The 22,926-nt window shown below is 30.4% G+C and overlaps 2 protein-coding genes across 7 annotated transcripts in view; both read right to left on the bottom strand.

The window, feature by feature from the left end:
- Positions 1-1,316: 1,316 nt before the first annotated feature.
- LOC410940 (DNA topoisomerase 2-binding protein 1) lies at positions 1,317-7,732 on the bottom strand. The gene is made up of 26 exons (XM_394416.7): positions 7,435-7,732; positions 7,144-7,333; positions 6,923-7,062; positions 6,698-6,830; positions 6,519-6,626; positions 6,248-6,454; positions 5,951-6,167; positions 5,739-5,876; positions 5,584-5,660; positions 5,347-5,516; positions 5,126-5,264; positions 4,938-5,067; positions 4,650-4,862; positions 4,372-4,553; positions 4,136-4,302; positions 3,820-4,025; positions 3,598-3,731; positions 3,277-3,507; positions 3,137-3,199; positions 2,915-3,069; positions 2,702-2,823; positions 2,560-2,624; positions 2,359-2,490; positions 2,064-2,264; positions 1,728-1,957; positions 1,317-1,642 (listed from the first exon to the last, which is right to left on the bottom strand). Exons 2-26 carry the CDS (start codon positions 7,252-7,254, stop codon positions 1,420-1,422), a joined length of 3,894 nt encoding a protein of 1,297 aa, XP_394416.4. The 5' UTR covers positions 7,255-7,333; positions 7,435-7,732; the 3' UTR covers positions 1,317-1,419.
- A 1,676-nt stretch (positions 7,733-9,408) lies between these two features.
- LOC552278 (protein-tyrosine sulfotransferase) overlaps positions 9,409-22,926 on the bottom strand; it is a 163,882-nt gene continuing 150,364 nt past the window's right edge. For all 6 annotated transcript variants that reach the window (XM_006560870.3, XM_016911331.2, XM_624654.5 and 3 more), the window contains 7 exons: positions 21,486-21,800; positions 12,141-12,274; positions 11,928-12,036; positions 11,487-11,681; positions 10,897-11,150; positions 10,564-10,761; positions 9,409-10,447 (listed from right to left, as the gene is read on the bottom strand). In XM_006560870.3, coding sequence (XP_006560933.1) covers positions 10,339-10,447; positions 10,564-10,761; positions 10,897-11,150; positions 11,487-11,681; positions 11,928-12,036; positions 12,141-12,274; positions 21,486-21,629 — 1,143 coding nt within the window. In that variant the 5' untranslated portion in view covers positions 21,630-21,800 and the 3' untranslated portion in view covers positions 9,409-10,338. The remainder of the gene's footprint in view (positions 10,448-10,563; positions 10,762-10,896; positions 11,151-11,486; positions 11,682-11,927; positions 12,037-12,140; positions 12,275-21,485; positions 21,801-22,926) is intronic.

Raw genomic sequence — 22,926 nt, 5'->3', positions numbered from 1 at the left:
GTGTAAATATCTTTTTACATATGCATAGTTATATATTATAAAAGATTTTCTTGATATTTTATTTTTATTTATCAAGAATAATATTTCAAACATATATCATTTCAGTTTGATCAATATTGAAATACACCAATTTTATTCTATCATTTTTCAAAATTTGGCCGAATTTGTACATGATATTAAAACAAAAATTTTGTGCATTAATTTCATCATTAATTTTTAGAGAATTGCTGTAGTATTAACATTTATTACATTTTTTGTTTTAAATATAAATACAAATTGTTAACGATTATAGAATTGCAAACAAAAACATGAGTGGTAGGACTATGCACAGTTTAATGTTCTGATTTCATTGAAATTAGAACCCACGCATGTTGAATGTTTTGCATCCTTAGAACTTATTAAAAAAAATTTTTGACAAATTAGTTTATATTAAGCAATGCAACTTTGTTTAAAGGATATAATGTATCAGATAATGTAAATGTTATTTTCTTGAAAACGAGGAATAATTCGTAGAAAATATCTTCGCAATATTCTGATTGCATGTCAAAATGTATTCTTTTTGAATTTAAAGTTAATGAGAAATAATTCAGCCTCGAAAATATTTAATTTGTTTAGTTGATACATACGAATGGCAAAGAATATAATTATGAAACGATTGTATGCGATTGTATATTTATCTATAGTTACCTGTAGAACTTACAAATTTCTTTCGATGATGCGATGTTTATACTAGAACTTTATCGAATTGCGTAAGATTGTACTAATATATATAAATATGTATAATATTCGTGTATCATAGACGCTAAAATAAATCTGTTATAAATAATTTTGTGTATTTACATTATACAAATACATATTATACATACATATATATGTGTGAAATTTAAATTTCAAATATGTAATAATATTTATATTTTTAGAAATATCTTAAATGAAATATATTACATACTTATTAATTTGAATTGGATGTTCAAAATGTATATGTATATTAATTTCAATTTCCACAAATAATATTAAATTTTAAACATTTATTATTTTTTCAATATGTTGCAGTAAATATTATATAACTAATCAAATATAGATTTTCTAAAATTTTTTGAATAAAATTATACCAAAATATCATAACATTTATTTTTACTCCTGATACAATTCCTGATGAAATGGATAATATTAATGATATATGTAATATATTCTTCTTCAGTGGAAATTTACATAGATAAATTATTTATTGTAAAATATTGTTATAATATAAAAAAAATTTTTATCTCATAATATAATATATACTAATCTAGGAAAATTTAGTAAAAAATTTGGAGTAATTAAATAAAATATGACAAATGTATTTTTTTCTATGTACAGATATACATTTGGTAATACTATTATACAAAAAGTCGTTTAAAGACATTATTTATTAGTATTTTATTTCGGTAATAATGTTAAATATTTTTTAAATTCTGGAATTACACATTCTCGTGGATTTAATGGAATTTGTGAAGTAAGATAATCGCTCAAATATTGCGGCATAAAGCAAAGAATACCTTTACTAGCTAACATTGCCCAATCAATAGGTTGATTAACTTGTCTAATGTTAACGAAACAATGAGTGATTTTTTTTCCAGTTGGACTTGTATCATATGGTGGTCTAAAAAAATATATTAAATAGAAATAAGTAAGTAATAGAAGTAAATAAAATTTAGTAAAAAAAGAAGAAAAAAAAATTTCTTTACCTTGCTTGAACAACTTTACCATCTCCAGCTTCAATTAATCTTTTAAATTGATCGTATTTATCTCCAGAAGCCAATAGCAAAGCAGTCATATTATGAAATGGCCCCTTTGGTTCCTTTATTAATTTAAGTCTCCATTTATATGCAGCTGCTGCAATTGTTTCTTCAATTTCGCCAGTAGGATCTGGTATAATACCCTTACTTTTTGGATTTCCCCATTCATATTTTTCTTCCTATTAATACATAATTATTCAAAAGTAATACTAATTTTAAATACTAATCTAAAATATTAATCTTAAAATAAAATATAGATTATAAATAATAACAATTAATACTAACGTCAAGAAATTTTCCTTCTTGTTCGGAATCTCGTAAATACATACAATGTAAAACCCATTTTCCGGATGCTATACTTCCAAGCATTTTTTCATTTCTTGAAGGTCTAATACAAAGTAAATGCGTCGCATTTATATCAAAAATAGTATCTGATGATACATCACCACCGAGATTTCTTATTACTTGTTCGTATGTTATTTTATCCTATTAAATAAATTAGCTTAATCAATAATATTCTGTATAATGTATGTATAATGTATAATATAATTAAATATACAAGATATGTAAATTAATATACCTTTATGCCTGATAACATGAATTTTAATTTTCTTGGAGGTTCAATTTCTTCTTCTGATGATTCTTCTTCGTGATGTTTTATATTATATTCTTCATGTGTAATACTTTCATTTTGCTCTTCATGCGTTGTTAACTTTATAAAAATAATTATGATTAAAATTAATTAATTTAAAATAAAATACATTTATATAAAAAAACCTACTCGTTTTGAATTACTGGGATCTTCCCATACAATAGCATCGACAGGTTGAGAATCTTTTGCAATAACTGTAATAAAAAATATATTTAATAAAAAATATACATAAATAAAATTAATAATAATAAACAAATATAAATATATTTACATTTTTGTATAGGATCAGCAGGTTCAACATTGTATGTGTTTACATTTTCTCCGGTAAGAGAATATCTATTTTCAGGAGTACTTGATGTTCTTTGAAGTACTTGATCTAGTTGTGCAATTTGCCTACGAAAAAAGTTTGATGAAAAATTTGCTTTTATACATATATAAAGATTATTATAAGTGAAATTTAAAGCATTTATCTATCACAACTTACATATTAATTTCATTATTTGGTAATGGATTGTTTTCATCGGTGAATTCTAATTTTCTATTAATAGAAGTAGTAGTTGTTTTGTAATCATCTTTTGTTAATTCTGGTATTTTATCTAGTTTTTCATCGTCATTAGTGGCAGAGCTTTCATCATTATTCTGTTATTATAAAATATTTTAAAAATAAATTTGAAATATTTATTTATATATATATAAATAAAATTACCTCTAAATCATGATTTTGTTGTTTTAATTTTTGCCACAATTGTTTTTTAAGCTCTGAAAGAGGCTATAAATTTAATCATATTAATATGCATCAAATATTTATATGTAATTAAAAGTATACTTATAAAAAGTAATAATTACAGTACTAAGTGCTCTTTTTTTTAAAGGAGGTTCTTCTACTCTTAAATCTGGAAAATTATCAACCCATTTCACCCAACCTTTTCTTGTATCTGGTGAAGGATTAGGTTTAAATACTTGACCATATGGTGTTTCTGGTGTAGATACGTGAAATGGTGATTGAGGAGTTTTATTCATAAGTAAACTAAGTCTTTTATTAATTAACGGTGTATCACTGGAATTGCCATCTTGACTCTGTAATATTATTTTTAATAATAAGTCGATCGCAAGTATGAAATAACAAATTAAAAAAATAAAATCAAAAATAAAAAAATATATATATACTTGTAAATTTGATAAATGACGTTTTGGAGTTATAATATTTCTAGCTATTGGTTCAATTGGAGGACCCATTTCATTTGAATTAGTTTTATTTGAAGTTATGTTCATATTATTAGTTCCATTTGGTTTTTCAGGAGCTTAAAAATTAATCAATATTAGAAAAAAAAAATATATATATATATATGTGTATGAATTCATTTAAAACATCCAATACAAATTTAATACCTATAGTTTCTCCTACAAGAAATGCTGTTTCATCAATCCATTTTGATTGAGCTGCACAGGATTTTAGCCAATCTGCAGTAACAGCTGGTAATTTCCATTTTACTGCAGCATTATATTTGTTTCCTTCAGGTGTTGGACAAACTAAATGTGTACTTCGATATATATTTTTTTCGACATTAGTTTTGCGAACAAAAATATCTTGACACCTGAAATTGATAATATCTTAATATTTATCCTATTATTATAATTATATTATTATATATATATATATAAGATATATATATATATATTTTAAGATATATTTTAAAAATAATACATGGCACCCAATTCTGTAGCTAATGTTGCGAGATATGTTCTTTCTACTCCAATATATGTACTCATTGTAATAACACAACCTGATAATGGATTCGAGTATTTTTTTACAGATAGAGGTCTATGATAATATTTAATTTCGACTATTTGTTCTTGATTTATGCAATCTTCCTACAAAAAATATTAATTGAAATATTAATATTATTAATGTTAGAAAGTAAATAAAAATTTGATACTCACAATAAATAGATCTGTAACAATTTCATTTACTGTATGTTTTAAAGGTGCACCACATTTTGGTACAACACCATAGTCTGGAATGCCAGCAAATGTACTAGAAACTACTTTTCCATTCATTGCTGCTATAGTTTCAGCTACAAAACTATCTTCGTCACTGAAGCCAATTACAACAAATGTCAGGCCTGTATGCATTTTAGTACATTATTTTATTTTATTCATGTCTTTTTATATGAATATTATTTTATATGAATATTTATATCATATGATAATTACATTACCTTCAAATAATCTATCATTTAAAGTAGAAGTTTGACTAAATGGTACTGCACTGTCATCTGCTGAATATTTATTTTGTTCTGTTGAAGATGTTATAGATTCTTTTAAATGCTTTCCTTCATTTTTTTGATTATCAATCAAAGTTATATCATTATTTTCTCCCAATACAGTATGTGGTTTTAAAAATTCTTGCATTGTTTTATTATTTGTTTCAACTAAAGCAAAAAATATTATATATTATATTACATTTTTTTTTATAAATAATATTAGCAATTATTTAAAAACATTACCAACTGTATCTTGAAGATATTGTTGAAGAAGATCAGATGATTCTTTTTCTTTTTCTAACATAACCAATTTTTCATCTATATCAAAAGATGGTATAGACACTTTTTTTGGTTTTTGTAACATTTGTAAATTCTGAAAAAAATATATGAATCTCTTAGATATTTATATTATAAATATATTCTGTATTTACCTTTTTACTTAAAGGAGATGGAGGTTCAGTAATTTTCTGAATTGCAATATTTCTTTCTCCACATAGAAAATTTTCTTCAGGTGCAGGTCGTTTAAGTTTAATACTTTCTTCTAACCATTCTAGTGTTAATATATATGGACTACGCATAATTATGATATTAAATTATATTATACGTATAAAGATTAAATATATGTATATATATATCAATTTTAATATTATACCATAATCCTTTTGAAGCCATTAATTTTAATTCATTTGCTGCTTTATTTTCATCTCCAACAATGACATGTGTTAGAGCATCAGATATATCATCAAGGCGTGTTGCACTACCTACATTTAATATTTTGTTAAGTTTATCTCTTTGGTTAGAAGGGAATCCAGTAAGGTAAATCTAAAAAATGAAAAAAAATTGAATAAAAAGATATTATAGAATTATAAAATAAGAAAATGTAAATTACATTGCAGCCATCTAAAAACGGACCAGCCGATTTTGCTTCATTAAATGTAAGTCTATCCAAAACTGCAAATGTAGAAACTGAAAAATTTCAATATATATAAAATAAAATTTATTATATTATAAATATTATATATACATATATATGATATTACTAACCAGAAGAAACATTGTTATATAAATTGTCTAAAGAAGAAACATTGCTCATTGTTGTTATTGAACTTTCATCAACATAATTGCCTTGCTGTACATCACATGTTATGGAACTTATTGCAGAGCAATTAAGACTTTCATATACTATGATTATAATAAAAAATTACATTAGTTATCAGAATTACTATAAATTTATAATAATAACAAAATGCTTTTACCATTTGATTTTTCTGGAGTAGAACATGCTTTTAATGACTTAATTAAATAATCTTTGAAAGGTAAAGCATAACCAACTTTTATACTTTTATAAACCCAATCTGGAATTAAACAAGCAATATTTGCTTGTTTTGCATATTTGAGCTTTTCACTCATTGGGCTATTTTCTGGAGCAAGTACAACTTTAACTTTTGCACCATCCAAAGGACCCATAAATGTCTACAAAAAAGTATAATATAAGAAAGTATAAAGAAACAATAAAAAAAACTATTAAAAAATAGTAAAAATTGAATTCGTACTCCTCCATTATCATTAATTAAATGTCTTATTTCTTCCTTTTGGCGTTTTGGAAGATTTGTTGAAGTAACAACTAAATTAAGAAATACAGAAGCTTTATATTTATCAAATATATTATTATCTGCTTTAATAAAATTGTTTAAATTTGTTTCCCAAATAGCTTCAACCCATTCTTTTGTAACAATTGGTATTTTCATATCTATTGCAGTCTATTAGAAAAAATTAAATGTTAGAAATTTATTCGTATAATTTTATGTGAATTTATGTATTTACCTCATATTTAGCAGACATAACAGATGCTGTTATAAGATGTGTTACACAACTACGTAATTGTTTTGTAAAAATTCCTCCCATATATTCTACTAATTTTTCTATATGTTCCTGTAATTTATAAATTTTTAGATATTTTAAATTTTATTATTTACAAAAAGGATATTTATTAATGAATATACTTTTTCTTCTGGAGATAAACCAGAAGCACATATGCAAAGACCTCTCATAGCTGTGGTATAGATTGGACTTTTTCCTTCTGGAATTGGTTCTCCATTAAGGAAACAAACTAATAAACATTTTGGACCAACTATGCTATAAAAATAAAGTAATATTTAATATAATATTATTTTCTTTATTTAAATCAATAATAATGAATTATATTTTGATATTAAAGTTTTACTTACGAACATTTAAATGTTTTTAATTTATGAAATATATCACCTTCAAACTTTTCCATTACAAAAACATCATTTTTAATAGGTTTCATTTTATTACATTTTGTTTCATTGATCCATATTGGTTGTAAATCATGTTCACAACATTTCTAAAAAATTAATTCATTATTTTGTTTATTGTTATTTTATATATATTATATTTATTTATTTATAAAAATATATTTACTAACATTGTATGCATGCCACATATCTTCATTACAATCATTTTCAGAATTATATTCATTTGATATAATAAAATAAATATTTACATCTGTATCAATTTGACTTTCTAAACTTATCATTTTTAAATTATAAAAAGTACTTTTTTCGTTATAATTTTAAATAAATATTACTTGATTTATATAGGTACTCAATTAAAAACTGAAATATTTATTAAAGAATAATATTTAAATATTACGGAATATTATAATAGAAATTGTAAAATAAAATTATCTATTTATTAAACAATTATTTTTACATACAATCTGTTAAGTATTAAGAAAGTATTATTTGTTATAATTTAATATAATCAAATGATTTCTCATACTTTCAAATGACATTACAATTACTTGAATAGTATAAGGATAGGTTAGATTTTCTTCATTAATAAATATTAAAAAATCAATAATTTTGAAACAATATTATTTTATATTTGATAAAATGATTTTTAATATATTTAAATAGTATTTCAATTAATTTTATAAAAAAATAAATTTTTAAATTCTAAAATTTTTAACAAACTTATCCTATGTCCAAGATCTTCTCGCGCCTAATTTGACTACACTAGTCAATTTTAGTATTATTTTTACAATCATAATCAAATTAATCTAGAAAGAAGAATTTTAATTAACATTGATAAATATTAAATAATAATAATAATTATTAAATATAATATATGTTGTATTGTATATATTTTATATTAATCAATAATAAAATGATATTTTCATAATTTTTTATATTTTTAGAGTATAAAACTCATTATCATTATATTTCAAATAAATTTATTGTAAATTTATTGTATAAATTATTATTATATTAATTTTTAAATAGAATGTTTTATTCTACTAAAATATCCAATATTTATTTAAATATAATTTAATTTTTTATTATTATTATTGTTATATATTAATGATATATCACTTGTTATATCAATGAATTTTGAATTTTAAATATTTTAGTCGCGCTTCAGTTATCCAATTGATTAGTATAATCTTTTATTTTTTATTTATAGAGAGCAATTAGTAAAAGAAGGATAGAGAAAGAATAAAAATGATGCCATCAATGCCATCTCTTAAGTATTAAAGATATTTTTTCAAAGGAAAGATAAAGTAGATTTAAAAGAATTGAGAATCAACACCATCTCTTGAGTATTAAAAATACTGTTTCAAAGGAAAGATAAAGTAGAGTTAAAAGAATTGAGAATCAACGCCATCTCTTGAGTATTAAAAATACTGCTTCAAAGGAAAGATAAAGTAGAGTTAAAAGAATTGACAATCAACGCCATCTCTTGAGTATTAAAAATACTGCTTCAAAGGAAAGATAAAGTAGAGTTAAAAGAATTGAGAATCAACGCCATCTCTTGAGTATTAAAAATACTGCTTCAAAGAAAAGATAAAATAGAATTAAAAGAATTGAGAATCAACGCCATCTCTTAAATACAAAAACATTTTTCGAGAAATTTCTAATTAATTGTTATTAATTAAAATGTTAAGAAAATGTTAGGAAAATCCTAATGCTTCCAACGTTAGATAAAAAAATGCATTGAATGTTAGATTTATTTTATATAATAATTTCATTCATGATACAGAATTTCAGATATTTCCCAACATGGAATATAAAATGTCATGACATATTTATCTTGTATTTTATCTGTTCATATACATATAATATTATTTTAGATTTTTTTTTCATATTATTTAAATTTATATATAATTTTTTCTCATCAAAATTTTTTCTTGTTGATAAAGGGAAAGAAATAATTACTAGGTTCTATAATATTAAAATAATTTAATCGTATATTTCGATAGACAATAACGTGGTTGACACAAATGACATAATGTCACATCGAAGTTGTCACATTTGTATCAAATACCGGTTGATACAATAATCGAGAACAGTATTCAATCCATTTGTAATCATAGATTTTGCAGCAATATTCGCTACGCATAGTTATAGATAATGAAATCATCATAAATTGAAAGAAAAATGTTTGATTTTGTTTGCTGTTAATCCGGTGTATATTTTCCACGTTTCATTGGCATATAAATATAACTTTCTCGTACGTAGTCGATTTATAACGCATAACGACAATATTAATATTAATATGATAAAATTAATATATAATAAAATGAAAGATACGAAATGAATACATTTCGTATTTACTATAGTCTGAATTTTATTAATTGTATAAATATAGAAAAAAAGGTTGGAAAAACAGTAAGAAAGAAACTTAAAGATTTTCCTTTTTAGATTTGTATTAACGCACATGTTTCAAAATAAGTATTACATAAGTAGAAACGTATTTTTTCTTTTATATAGAATGTCATAAAAATTATTTTGCATTACAATATAAAATATAGTACATAGATTTTTATTCGCATCGATTCAATACTTTCGCTCCACGACATTCAACACGACATTCACATTATACGCTTTTTTTTTTTTTTTTTTTATATTATAGCTCCATAGCCTAGATTCTTGTCACTGGCCATCGGATAAAATTATGCAAAAAGTGCCTCAACGTACTCAGTAAGATTTATATCAGTTTCGATAACAAAAAAAAAAAAAGGAAAAAAAAAAACGAACAAAAATCAAAGCAATTAAAAAAATAGCATGGCATTTCGCTTTTGCACTTGTTGCATTTTTGTTGCATTTACACTTTGCTTGATTCAGCGTTGATAATCGTTCAACTCGTGAAATCGTACAGGTTCCATAGAAGAATAGTGCCGAATCACGCGAAGTGAGCAAGTTATTACATTCACGGTTCGAGTGGAAGTTAAACATTTACCGGTTAACACATACAAAGAGGGTAACTGTCCAGTAGCGGCATAAAAAAAAAAAAAAAGAAAAAAAAATTGCACTATATATAATCCACAATTCCGTGTTCTTCTGTGAGCTCGAGATCGAACGTGTTACGCGTAATCGAGAATTAATTCTAACCTTCTAGTCGGGTCTCTTTCGTTCGTTCCAAGAGTTAGAATTCGTTATTTTCGAATTCCCTCGACAATAAGCGTTTAAGTGCGACTCTGACTTCGGATGAAAGAAACTCTTTTGAGACGCTCTTCCGTGATGATTTTCAAACTTGTTTCTTTCGAAATTTGTCGTTAGACATTACAGAAATTGTACAGATTCAAGATTTGCGCGCCTAGGGAGAGATATATCCGAGGTCACGCGTTTGGGGCATTGGTCGCCTCGTCCTCTTTGCTTAGCTCGATCAACTTCTCCAAAGAGAATTGGCGCGCCCTGGCTGCCCATACCTCGCCATTCGCCAACACTCTGAAAGAAGCGATTCAATCGATTGCAAACGAATAAACACTCGATAGATACACTCGAGATGGATAATGAAGAAAATTTATTTCTATGATGATTAATTAAAGATCGGTTTTACACACCGTCTAGTATTTTCGCTAACCAATCTATCCGGCGCTCCGTACACCGGTGGATTAGCATAAGGATCGTAGCCGAGCACAGAAAGCATCGGCGCGATGTCAGGCATCTCTCTAACCACGTCGTCCGGAATGTGGCCCACCCATTTCGTTAATGCCTCCAGGTTGACCGGCTTTATAATTTGATCCGACGATCTTTCCACCCTGCATACCAAAAATAAGACAGATTTTTTTCCTCATTCCATTGCTATTTTGATATTCTTGTTTAGGAATCTTGTTTCTTATTCCTTCTATTTTAATTTCATAAGGGAAAATAGAAAAATGAAACGTTGCATTTACTTGCTCAGAGGCACGCCGCCTGGCTTGTTGATAAATTCCTCGTGATGCATCACAGATTCGTTCCAGGGGACATCGAGGAAGTTTAGAATCTTCTTCATCCATTGGCGTGGATGCAGCACCAATTGCTCGTACGGAACCATTAGACACTTGTCCGATCCGATTTCTTTACACTGGCCGTACATTATAGATATCGCGTGATTCCATTTGATCAACGATTGCCGATACGAGGATAGATCGAAACCCGTTATGGTTACCTGAAAATTATTAATGTAAATTAATCTCTCGCGTTCCCACGCGTAAATTGAAATGTAACACGCGTCAATAATATTGTGAAATTTTCTCAACTCGAGACAAAATTACGCTTTTTTCTTTTTCTTTCTTTTTGCAGAGACTACCGTTTCCATTTCGTTTCGACTCGGCCTGTTTTGCATAAGAGAAATATACGTAAATTCCCGTTCGTTCGTTTTCTTCTCATTTTTTTTCGTCGTTCTGACGAGGATACGTCGCGTATTTTAATATTCGCGAACGAAGAAGAGATACAAATTTGCATACATCAGCCGGAATGGCCGGCACCAAGATTTCGATCATACCTTTCTCGAGATAATGGAATGCACGGTGGCACGGCCGTCGCGGATCATGAAGATAAACTTGGCATTTGGAAAGAGATCGAGAATGTAGGACCCCATCTTCAGGGTGAGGGGATCCTTGTTGCATAACCGTGGAGCTGGTTCCGCGTGCCGCGCTATTATCTCCAAACAGAACGCCGCTATAGCGCTGTCCATTACCTGAAATTTGTTTGTTCGAAATAATTTTGATTACTCTTATCCTTCTGTGATGGAGAAATACATCGAATACTTTTATTTAAAAAAATTTCACATATAAATTTAACTATCTTTAGCGAAGTATTATTGAAAAAAAAAATTTATCTGTCTTGATTTTAATTCGAGTATTTCAACTTTCTAAATTCTATCTTTTATTATATTTTTCGTAAAAATTATAGATTGTTGTGTAGGTTTGATCTCTGAACTCACTTCTTTCGAAATTCCAGCTTCCGAAAGACGCAGGTTCTCCCTCTCGGACTTGAGCCAATGCATCCTCATCTGCAGAATCCTCGGTATCACGCGTGTTTCCTGTCCGCATCTAGGAATCGAAAAGGAATCGTTTCACCATCGAGAACGAAAGAAGATGACTCGAAGTGAACGAGCGGCCGATAATTGGCAATTTATCCAACAGATGGAACTCACCTGACATCGGGATGTGCATCGAGCATGGCGCGTACGAGAGTAGTCCCCGATCGTGGCACGCCACCGATGAAAATCAGCGGCATGTAACGATCGTACGTGTATCGTTTGTGATCGAACGGGCCCACCACGTATTTCTGCAAAAAACGTATTCGATACTTTGTTAATTATTTCTCTCTTTAATAATCTTATTCGTCCATTCATTCGTTCGTCCATTCATTCCACTCGTTATTTAAATATTCGAAATGAAACGAGAGATTTTTTTATTTTTAACGAATTTTTGAATCGTGTAACATCAATCCGTGTGATAAAATCGATAGTCAAAGTGTTAGTCGAATAATTTTTCTAAGATAAAGTTAATCGATCCGCGTTAGAGATATTTAATATTTTTAGAAAGCGTTGCTATAATTAATTTAATTCCCCGTGGTAATAATCACGGAGTGGTGAGCAGAGAAGATAATTTCCCCTTTAACGTCGGTTATTAACCGTTGATTATATCGTTATCGAATTATCGGGCGAAGGATCGAGAAGTTTCTGGTGATCGCGTCGACGTGGCGGCAACTTCTTTCAAAAATCGAGCTTGATTAAACCTCGGCAACGTGAAACTTTTTGCCGCACAATATCGCCTAACGAACAAACTGTCTCGAAACCAGGAGACGGGAATCGATACGCTTTGAATTTTGTGCACAGGGATCAGCGTTCCTTTTCCTTTTATGATCCCTCGTACGATCCCCCGCGTAAAAGTTTAAACGATCCTCCTCCGTGCAATTATCAACTTTCTCGATATTTTTCCCCGTTTATCTTTTCTCCTTCGGATTTTCCTCTTCCTTTTCCTTTGGGATTTATATCTACGAATTGGACGAATTATAATCTTATCACGTTCGATACGATCGTTCGCCATTAATATCAGATTTTAAATTTCCTTCCTTTACAATTATTATTTTTTATAATTTATCAGAGATTAATATCCGAGAATTGAGGAATGTTAAATTCAATAAATTTTCTTCGTTCTTTTGATGAAACTTTTCACGAAAATGAAGAAATGGAAAAAATAATAATTTTTCAATTAATGATTATACGTCAAATCATAATAATTGTACGTTAAAGCGCGTGTTTGCGTTACATTTAAATACATCGATCAAAGATACGCAGTTTATCAAAATATTTTCACAAGCTATGCACATTTTACATTGCGAATAACTGGAATAACCGTATTAATGAGTTCACGATAAATTTCACGATAGCCTCTTTTGTCGAATGGCGAAATTAACAGCCGTTTTGAACGGTTTAATTAACCGCAATCAATGCGAAGTAGGATAATATCCCAAACTAGTTCGGACTCGATTAAGCAAACATTGCATCAAGAACTTTATCGTTTGACGGAATCGTTGATGCATTTTGCATGATTATTAATAAATGTTGACCAATACCCTTCATTAGTGCACGGTGCACAAATCCAAATTTAATTATGATCTGTAATTTCGTAACCCCATCTGCATCCCCGTACATCGTAACTCGCTCTTTCTATAATCGATGGATAATTAATGGAATAATCAGAAGGTTATGACTAAAGATACCAGAAATTTGAATAGCGAAATCTTATTTTATAAACATTATTTTTAAAATTTTATAATCGATGTATAATTAATGAAATAATCGGAAGGTTATGACTATGAGAAATCTTATTTAATTATTTTATAAACGTGTAATTATTTTCAAAATTTTCGAAATGTTTTTTCTCGATATTCCTCCGATATAATATATTCCATCATTCGATGAAAGATATTTCTTTCGCTTTATGAAAAGTCATTATTGTTTTATTTAATAAATTGGACGCGATAAAATCAAAGTAATACGAAATGTATATATTACATACGGATTAAAACATATCACGACACGATATTTTGGATATTATTGTTCGATAACCACGTTTCGAATCAGATTTATGAATCCATCAATCATTTTCGTCCGTGAAATCATCGTCCTGTCCGTAACCAAATACATAGCCGTAATAAATTCAATAAAATCAATGGATATGTGGCAATAAATCAATTTTCGAGTGACATATTTTAAAACATGCTTCCCAATTCTATAAATACAATTTTTTAAAATTGATACTTTCCACTTATTTTTCATAAAAAAAAATTATACAACACTGATTCACAAAAATATTTCGAGCACTTTTATTTTTATGAAATGTTAATGAACAATTTGTTATATTTTCAATTCAAACTTTGTAATTGCGTGTAATTATAGGTTACACGTGAACATGGATTACACACATCAACCTCATAAATATAACTTTAAGAGGTTTAATATAACTTTGCAATAATACACAGAGAGAGAGGGAGAGAGAGAGAGAGAAATTTTAAATTACAAAATGTTCAAAGTACCTTCCATCATGCTGTTGCGTAAACGAAAAATTGTTAAAACTTACTAAACTCGATGAAAAATGTTTCAAAAATCCAATGTTTCAACATTGGGAATTGATCTCATTCCCGAAAGAGATTTTCCCTTAAAGAAAAAGATCGCTCTGCACTATTTCATTATGCTCCACATATTCAAACTTTCGTGAAAATCAGAACTTTCTGATTTTTAAATACATTTGCTCGAACAAACTTTCGCTGGTAAAATAAAAAGTTACATAAATTAATAATAATAAGAAATTTCTTCGAACAAATCCAAATTTCAATTTGCCTTCCAATTTCGCGAATCTACCACTCATTTCCCACGCTCCTCACGATCCTTCCTCATGATCCTCGATGATCCAATTATCATAAAAGAAGAGCATGAATTTTAATCTCCATCCTTTCCCCCTTTCGCATCACACGGCCAATAAACTTGCGGCCACTTCTCTCCCCCCTCCCCCATTTTTCATCCCCCTCCACTCGCTTCTATCCGAAACGACGAAGCGAACCGGCGCCCGAAACGTTACCCGGCTACAATTTATATCCGGAACGAGTATTATAATAATTATGATAAAAACTGGCAATTAACGTTCTAATTGGTAGTTACATTGCCTTGATTATTATATCGATCGGCCGCCGTCTTCCCTCTCCTCTCCTGATAAAAATAATTAATTGCAGGTTAATTGGAAACGCGGTTGTATCTTCGGGATAGGATAGGAACAATCGGGCTCAACTTCGCGCTCAACTATTACGAAATATTTGAGTTCAGAGAGATACGCGTATCCAGGTTTTTATCACGTTTCAAAATATACGTTCTCTCATTCTCGTTGCTTGATCTTTTTCTACGCTTTTGAAAACGCGGGCTGGGTCGGTAAAATTTAACGGGCGACGGTTTAATTAACGTTAGCGTGGAAATTGTAGCTTGCAAAACATGCAAATGAACAGTCAACAATAGGGTGAATTGATGTTACGATCTAATAATATATCCTCGCGTATTATCGTTGCGATCGCGATCCAGTTGGAACGATCGCGGGATAAATCTGTCAGAAACGTTAGGGAAAATGGTTAAGGGATGTGAAATAGAACGTGTTTTTCGTATTGCTTGTTAAATAATAGTTTTAACAGGAAGAATAGTTTTTAAGGAGTCGAAACAAATTTTGCAATACGAGTTGTACATTCTTTATAAAAATTATATATTCCATTTAGGAAGATACGAAAATAATTGCGTTGAAAATATAATTTGAAAAAGTACATTGTTAATTTTTCTTTCTTGACACGATAAAAAAAAGTATGTTCCTAACTTTATTCTTGGGATAAGAATAATTGGAAATTTTTTTAATATCTCGATAAAATTATATCCTTTAGATATTAAAATATAATTGCGAAGAAAAGGAGATCACACTCCACGATATATGAAAAATTTAAGATGGAATGTTTAAAATTGACAAATTCTAAAAAAAAAAAAAAAAAAGAACATTTCCATATCGAATCTAAAATTAACCTGGACGCGAATACCGTGAAGAATCTTATAAAATAAGCTTGCTTTCACGAATAAAGGGGCGTTGTTAGGCTGGCCCTCGCGTTTTACGATTTTTTTCCCCGCATGAGACCGTTACCAGTGGTGACGTTGAAAAGAAAGGAAAGAAAAGAGACTGGACAAAAGCCAAAAAAAAAAAAAAGGAAAAAAGGGAAAAAAAAGAAAGAAAAAAGGAAAAAAAGGAGAGAAAAAAGAGACGAGAGAAAAAGAAAAAACTACATTTCGCAATTAGCATTTCTCGGGTAAAGGGGTGGCTTCGCTGTTCACCCCCTTCCCCTTTTCTCTTTCCCCTTTAACACCGAAGCGCACGGAGAGTAAAAGTACGCGTGAAACTCAACCGACGCGATTTATGTTGAGCGGAGGGTGAGCCTGACAGAAACTCGTTTCTCTTCCGTTCGCGCGCGTTTCCCTCTCCGCTCCGGCAGAGAACCGTGCGAATATATATACAGCCACGCTGCTTCAAACCGTGCTGTACACGTATTCACGCATGTTGCATCTTCTTGTATCTCTCTTTGTTTTTTTCCATCTTTCCGTCGCTCTTCCTTTTTTTTCTCTTCTCACCCCTTGTCCGCTCGACGGCGTGCGTGGATGCAAAAAGGATGGAGAAAGGGGAGAAAGGTCGAGCGCGTTGGGGGGGAAAGTTTCGAGACGAGCAGCCACGATTTCGTCCCTTCACGGAAACGCGCCTTCCACCCCCTTTTCTTTCGCGACTGGCACGCGCTTAACGCTGGATAAACGAACCAGAAGTGTTGTAATGTTTTTTGTTTTTTTTTTAGATCGGCCTCTATTTCCAAATGATCCGCGTTGGAATAAAAACGTGGAATAAATTTTTATTTTTTCTTTTTCGTTACTCATCGGTTGGATGAGTTGAAAAGGATCTGAAGGAAGGAACCGCCCTCTGTCATTCCACCCTTTGTCACTGTCTATATATACGTAATAAATCTTAGAATGACAAATTAAAGAAAGGAAGAAACATTTGTGAGTCACTCACATTTGTGCAGCAATAAAAAAATATTTCGCACGTTTCTATTTATTTTGAACGGATTATTCGATTGAAAGTTAAGAAAGAAAGGGCGTGTGTCTTTATAAAGAAATTTAAAAAAAAAATTACAAATTTTATGAGAGAGTATATAAAATATATGTGTATTATTATATAATAAAATTAAAGAAAATAATAATAATAAGAACTGTTAAAATTTATAAAGAACAATATTTTAACGTATTTTTTAAAAGATTTACAAAATCGATAAAATTTCGGGCAAGAATGTTGAACATTCGTTGTTAGGAAGATATTTCCTTTGCAATTTTCACAAGATCAACTTGTTTATCGTCGAGTTCCTCTTAAAAGCTCGTGTTTCTTAAATATTATCTACGGGACTTGCGTCACGCTTTAATACGATGCTCTAGAGATTTTAATATGACGACGTATCCTTTGGCGATAACTCTCTTTTGTTATAACGAGGGCTTTTCGTTAGAAATCAAGAGATGTGTTTTCTCCACGAGAAAAGTTTCAATCCTTTCGTTCGGTAACGAGATAATTTGAGCGCGATCAATCATCGACTTTTTTACCAAGTTTTCTTATCACGCGAGCTCTTGCATCATGGAGATCTGATGTTCGAATTTAAAGGGGAAAAAAAAATCTCTCGGCTTCTGTATCTATCTATCGAGCTATCTTCTGTGTTTTCAAAATTTGATTTAGTTATCTTCTGTTACGCGACCGTAAGGATAATTTTTAACTCGATTCATTTTACTTCTTTTTGAGCCTCGTATTATTCTTCACGGTAACGGATTCTTCAAGAGAGAAATTAATGGAGGAAAAATGAAGGTAGATAAGTAGAAAATATTATCTTGTGGAGGTGCATCCTCGTTGAAAGAACGACGTGGAAAGTTTTTTTTTTTGTTGTTGTTTCGTGTTTCTTTAAAAGTTACCGTTGTTGTCAATTATTTCCTTATGTTTCTATAAGAAAAGTCGTTATCCGTTTTCCTTTGGAAACGGTAAATGAGTTTTAACACACAAAAATTAAATCAAGTAATTTTATATTTTTAAAAATTTCTTAATTTCGAAAAATATATATACCGTTTAATTTAGTTGAAATTTTGTGCGATTAATAATAATAGAAATAAACAGTGTAGAACAAGTTTAGTTTCGAAATTAAAAAAACAAGAAAAATCAAATCGATTCTCTCCACGTTGCTCTCAACGTGAATTAAACGTTTCTACAATTTACACGCTCAGTAACAACAACATTTACATATCCAGCAACACGCTCAGTAATAACAAACAGTAAAAAATTTATTATTTCAATAAAAACGATGCTTAACACAACCTATTTCGATTCCAACAGATCTTCCAGATTTCCAAATAAGATGATTGCTTTTAGCCGAGGGAGAACGAATAAACAAGTATGCGTGTAGGCTGGCACTCTTCCCAAAAAGCTTTCTCAGCTATGCTAATCGTCCATTAAATCGAACAGTCGTGTCTTTGTCGAACGTTCTATCGATCGTTTCTATCTAAACTTCATAAAATCACAAGGTAAGAAAAGTTTCGCGCCAGAATCGATTATAATCGGTCCGTAAATAACTGAGAAATTCGATCGATAAATTTTACAATCGTGAGAGAACAATTAGACAAACATGTATCGAAGAATTAATTCCAACTTTTTAATTTTTTTTTTCTTCTTATTTTTTCCAACGATTTCACGGTATCAAAGTGACGATAATAATAGATCTCGACGGGCGAAAATCCAATTTTGAAGATTTTACGGCGTAAATATGCGTCGAAGAATTAATTGCAAATTTTCTCGTGACTTTTTTAACGATTCCACCGAATGCTAGATCAAGGCGTGAAATGACGTTGAGTATCCTCTCGACACGACTAATCTCGACGAACAAAAATCCAATTTCAAAGTTTTGCACGGCATAAACGAAGTTCCAAGAAAATTTCTACCCTCTTTGAGGCCACAATATGAGTTCACGCCGCGCGTGCACCGACTTTCCTCACAAGTCATGCATAAAGATACGTTGCAATTGTAGAAGTCAATTTTTTTTTGTCGAGAAGATGAATTCGTCGAGAATTAAAATTCATCCTCTAAATTTTCTTGTCCTCGTCGTTGATTTTTCAAGTCGAGAAGCGTCTGTAGATACGATTAGAGTCCTTCGTTATTCTATCGTTCGATCGATTTTCCTTCGTATCCCATCACCGTGACCTTTGTGATAATTAATTGGTTTCATCATAATACGACAGCGTTGAAAATTCGATTAAAAGTTCTCTGATTGTCCTCGAGGTAAACGACGTCCCCGAGAGAAAATAGCGTAGCAAAAATCTATTCCAGGAGCGAAACTTTATAAACATTTTTCTTTTTCTTTTTTTTTTTTTTTGCGCGAATGTTGAACGAAGAAATAGATTCAACTATTTATGGATTAAATTTCTTATTAAGTATAATACAAAAATTTAAGTGGATAGGTGAAACACTTGCATAGGAATAAATGTTTTTAAAATAGAATATATTAAATGAAATAGCCAAGTATACATTATTAAATTTATAAGAAGAAAACAATTTGACGTTGAAGTATACGGCATTATTATTGATAAAATAATATGCAAATTGCGTTCACTTATTTTTAAGCTTTAAATTCAATAAATTTTAGTCTAGATGATTTTACATTGATCGTAACTATTTTTATTGATTTTATTTATAGCGACAGTTTAATATTTGCAATATATATCTGTCTATCGAGTTACAAGAAGTATTTTTCCTCAGTCACTTTACACAAAATTCTATCTAATACCATGATTTTTTTTTCATCTCCTTTTATACATGATGCCTTCCTTTTCTTTCCTATGGGAAAAACTTTCCAACGTCAGAGGTTGTGGAAGAGGCGCACGTGATCACTTCTTTAACTTCTACGTAGATAGAAAACTCTTTAAAGTATAGAATTTTAAAACAATGAAGTTTCTTTGACGCGATGATATAAAGAAGTTTTATACACGAGTCGAGAAATTAGGAGAAAATTTTCCGACAATAAAATTTTCGAATAAAAAGTTGGGGAAACTTAATTGTCTTCACTTTGCCACGTTGAAGATGGCCCCGGAAAACGGTTCAGAAGAAGAAAAGGAACAAACTGAAAAGCGGTTAATTCGCGCGATAAAGCCCGGTTGATGCTGTCTTAATTGCATCTCTGTCTTAATTTTACTGGATATTCATTGAAATTTTCTCGAAAGAAACATTATAAAATAACGACCTACGAATCCATTTTATTAATATTTCATTATATTTTCGACAAAGGGGTGAAAATTTCTTCAGACTATTTTATCATGGAGTTATTATCGAGTTATACTTTTTTTCCTTTTCACTCGATATCATACTCGAATTATTACACTGCAAATTTCCGCTAGTTTCGAAAGTTTAAATGGGAAAATGAAAAAAATTAAAAGACTTAAATTTAATAATTTAACTTGATCGCGCGTCCGTGTATCATATAATAATAATAATAATACATATTAATCCCCAAGAGGAAATGAGGGAAACCCATTACACATATGCGTAACGTTTCTCATACATGAATAAACAGTTCTCGTCTTATCTTAAAAGCACCTGGCATTAAAATATTCAAACGTCGCGTTTCGTACATACATCCCCTCTCTCCGTTTCCCGTTTCTAAAATGTTCCATTGATTAAGATCATTCCCTTGCATTACCGTCATCTTGCCGTCTTATGTAACTCGTAAACATGTAATTTCATGCCATTTCATTTCGCCGTAGAGACCGTAGAGACGCACACGCGAGAGGAAAGTTGGAGGAAACTCGTTTGTCTAAACGTTCGGACACCGACGATTGTTCTGGCTCCGATTGCGGCACGTACCAACTGTTTGCACGACAATTTCGCGAAAACTGGGATAAAACTAATTCGTAATTACTGGCTCCGTAGTCGGGGGCCACGCTCGTAAATCGTCAATGCGATAATAGCTCTGCCGCGAAAATTTCCAGAAAAGTTTGCCCGACGCTTTTTGCCCCAACGATTTCTCCTTGAATAATAATTCAATTTGTAGAAAAATCCAAATGGGCAAACTTTTATCTATTACCGTTCCAATAAACTAAACTCCCTTCGTCAAGCCAGGATCCAAAATTTAATCGTCTATATATATATAATATTTAAACATTGATTTGAAAAATTTTTTAAGATTACTTTCCTCATCTTTCAGCTGAGAAATCGATAGCAAAATTTATTATCATCAAAGCATGTAATAAACTCATTTAAAATCATATACAGCAATAGGAAAATTTCTTGTAAAAATTTTTCACTCATCGTGGAAGAATGGACGGAGAAATTTTACAAACATTTTCACAAGTATTGCTGAAATTTTTGAAATGATTTACACGCAATCACAAAAGACGAAGGCTTACCTCTTTGGCAATCATCATCGCCGTTGGCACGTACTTCATCGATCCGCAGATGATGCCCAGCTGGTAGAGGGCGAAGATGAGAAGAAGGCCGACGAAACAGATGATGGGCCCCTTTCGGCCGCCTCTGCTCAGCAAAAACGACATGCCGTCGTTGCGAACGACGACCACGTTACCCGCGTTCACGTACTCGGACGTGTTTTGGGCGACACGTGGGTGATGCGGATGCAGACGTCACGATGGGGTGGTCACGGCGGGTTACTCGAGGCCAAGGTTTCAGGGCCTCGTGCTCCCGGTTACGCCATTAGCTCATTGCACCTGTTCAACGAGAGAGAAAATTCGATTAGGTAACGGCGATGAAATCACGACTGGACGTGATCCGCACGGCAAAACCGGTTAAATATTCCATCCTCGATTTTTATTCCGTATTACTATTCGTTATTGCGGTTTTTGTTTATGGAAAATTTAAATAATCCAAGTGTGATATGTGAAAAGAAAAATATTAGAGCGTAGTATAGATAGTTAGGATATATTCGAAGAAGTGAACATCTCTAGTTATTGCAAATAGACGTGTAAATTTTTATATGAATAAGGATTCATCTTTTGTTTTATTCGAATCGCTTCTCGAAAGATTTATCAACGGTGAAGAAGAATTGGGAGAAAAAGTAAGAAAGAGATCGTGAAAAGCTAATCATATACAAATTCTGAAACAAAAAATATTGAGTATAAAGTAGAGTCGATAAAGAGCAGAATAAATCGTCCAGATGCTTGCTCCACTGTCAGTTTTCTTTCCTAGTAAAGCTATTTCGAGAAGGTTTAACCATTAAATCGATCTCCTAAATCATTCTCTCGGATTCTTCTCGTCGAACGGAATATTTATAACTCCATAAACGATTTCTCGATGCACTCGTTTAACACATTATCGTATTATTTATGGAATAAAGATACATGTAAAAAATCTCGTGGAACTCTTTAAAATTTATCAAGATACACACATATATACGTTTTTCTTTCTTTACTATTAACTCTCAATATAGAATTCTCAATATCTTGTAGAATAAAATTATGATAAAATTAATAAGTTTTCAAAATCGCTTAACTCTTAATTTTTCATGATTATGGCGGCAAAAAGTTGAAATATTTCGAGAAGAGACGGATAATCTGCTCGAAGAAATTGTATCCACAGATTCTATGCATAATATTTATCCTCGAACAAGATAAAAAACCTTGCTCAGCAGGTGATTTTCATTTCGATTCGCTGATTCGCCATCGGCCAAAGTACCGACCCCTTCGCTTCCTCGAACGAGCTTTTGATTTAGCTAGCCTTCTTCCGTTTCGCGGCTTTGTTCGATATAATTTATGAACGTTGGGGAAACGTTGTTCGTTGCCTCCACACAAGAATCATCCAGGCATTAGCCACGATAAATCTCGTGGATTATCGAGC

Source organism: Apis mellifera, linkage group LG3 (assembly GCF_003254395.2).
Source record: "Apis mellifera strain DH4 linkage group LG3, Amel_HAv3.1, whole genome shotgun sequence".
Classification (NCBI taxonomy): Eukaryota; Metazoa; Arthropoda; class Insecta; order Hymenoptera; family Apidae; genus Apis; species Apis mellifera.
Note: the sequence above shows the minus strand (reverse complement) of the source record. Positions and strands in the feature narration are given on the sequence as shown.

Bases quoted from the DNA above. Each gene is read 5' to 3' on its own strand.
- LOC410940 (XM_394416.7), bottom strand. From the start codon at position 7,254: ATGATAAGTTTAGAAAGTCAAATTGATACAGATGTAAATATTTATTTT. The intron at 5,517-5,583 runs GTAATTTACATT...TTCATTTTTTAG, and splicing joins CGTTTTTAGATGGCTGCAAT to ATTTACCTTACTGGATTCCC. The intron at 3,200-3,276 runs GTAATTATTACT...TTAAATTTATAG, and splicing joins AAAAAAGAGCACTTAGTACT to CCTCTTTCAGAGCTTAAAAA.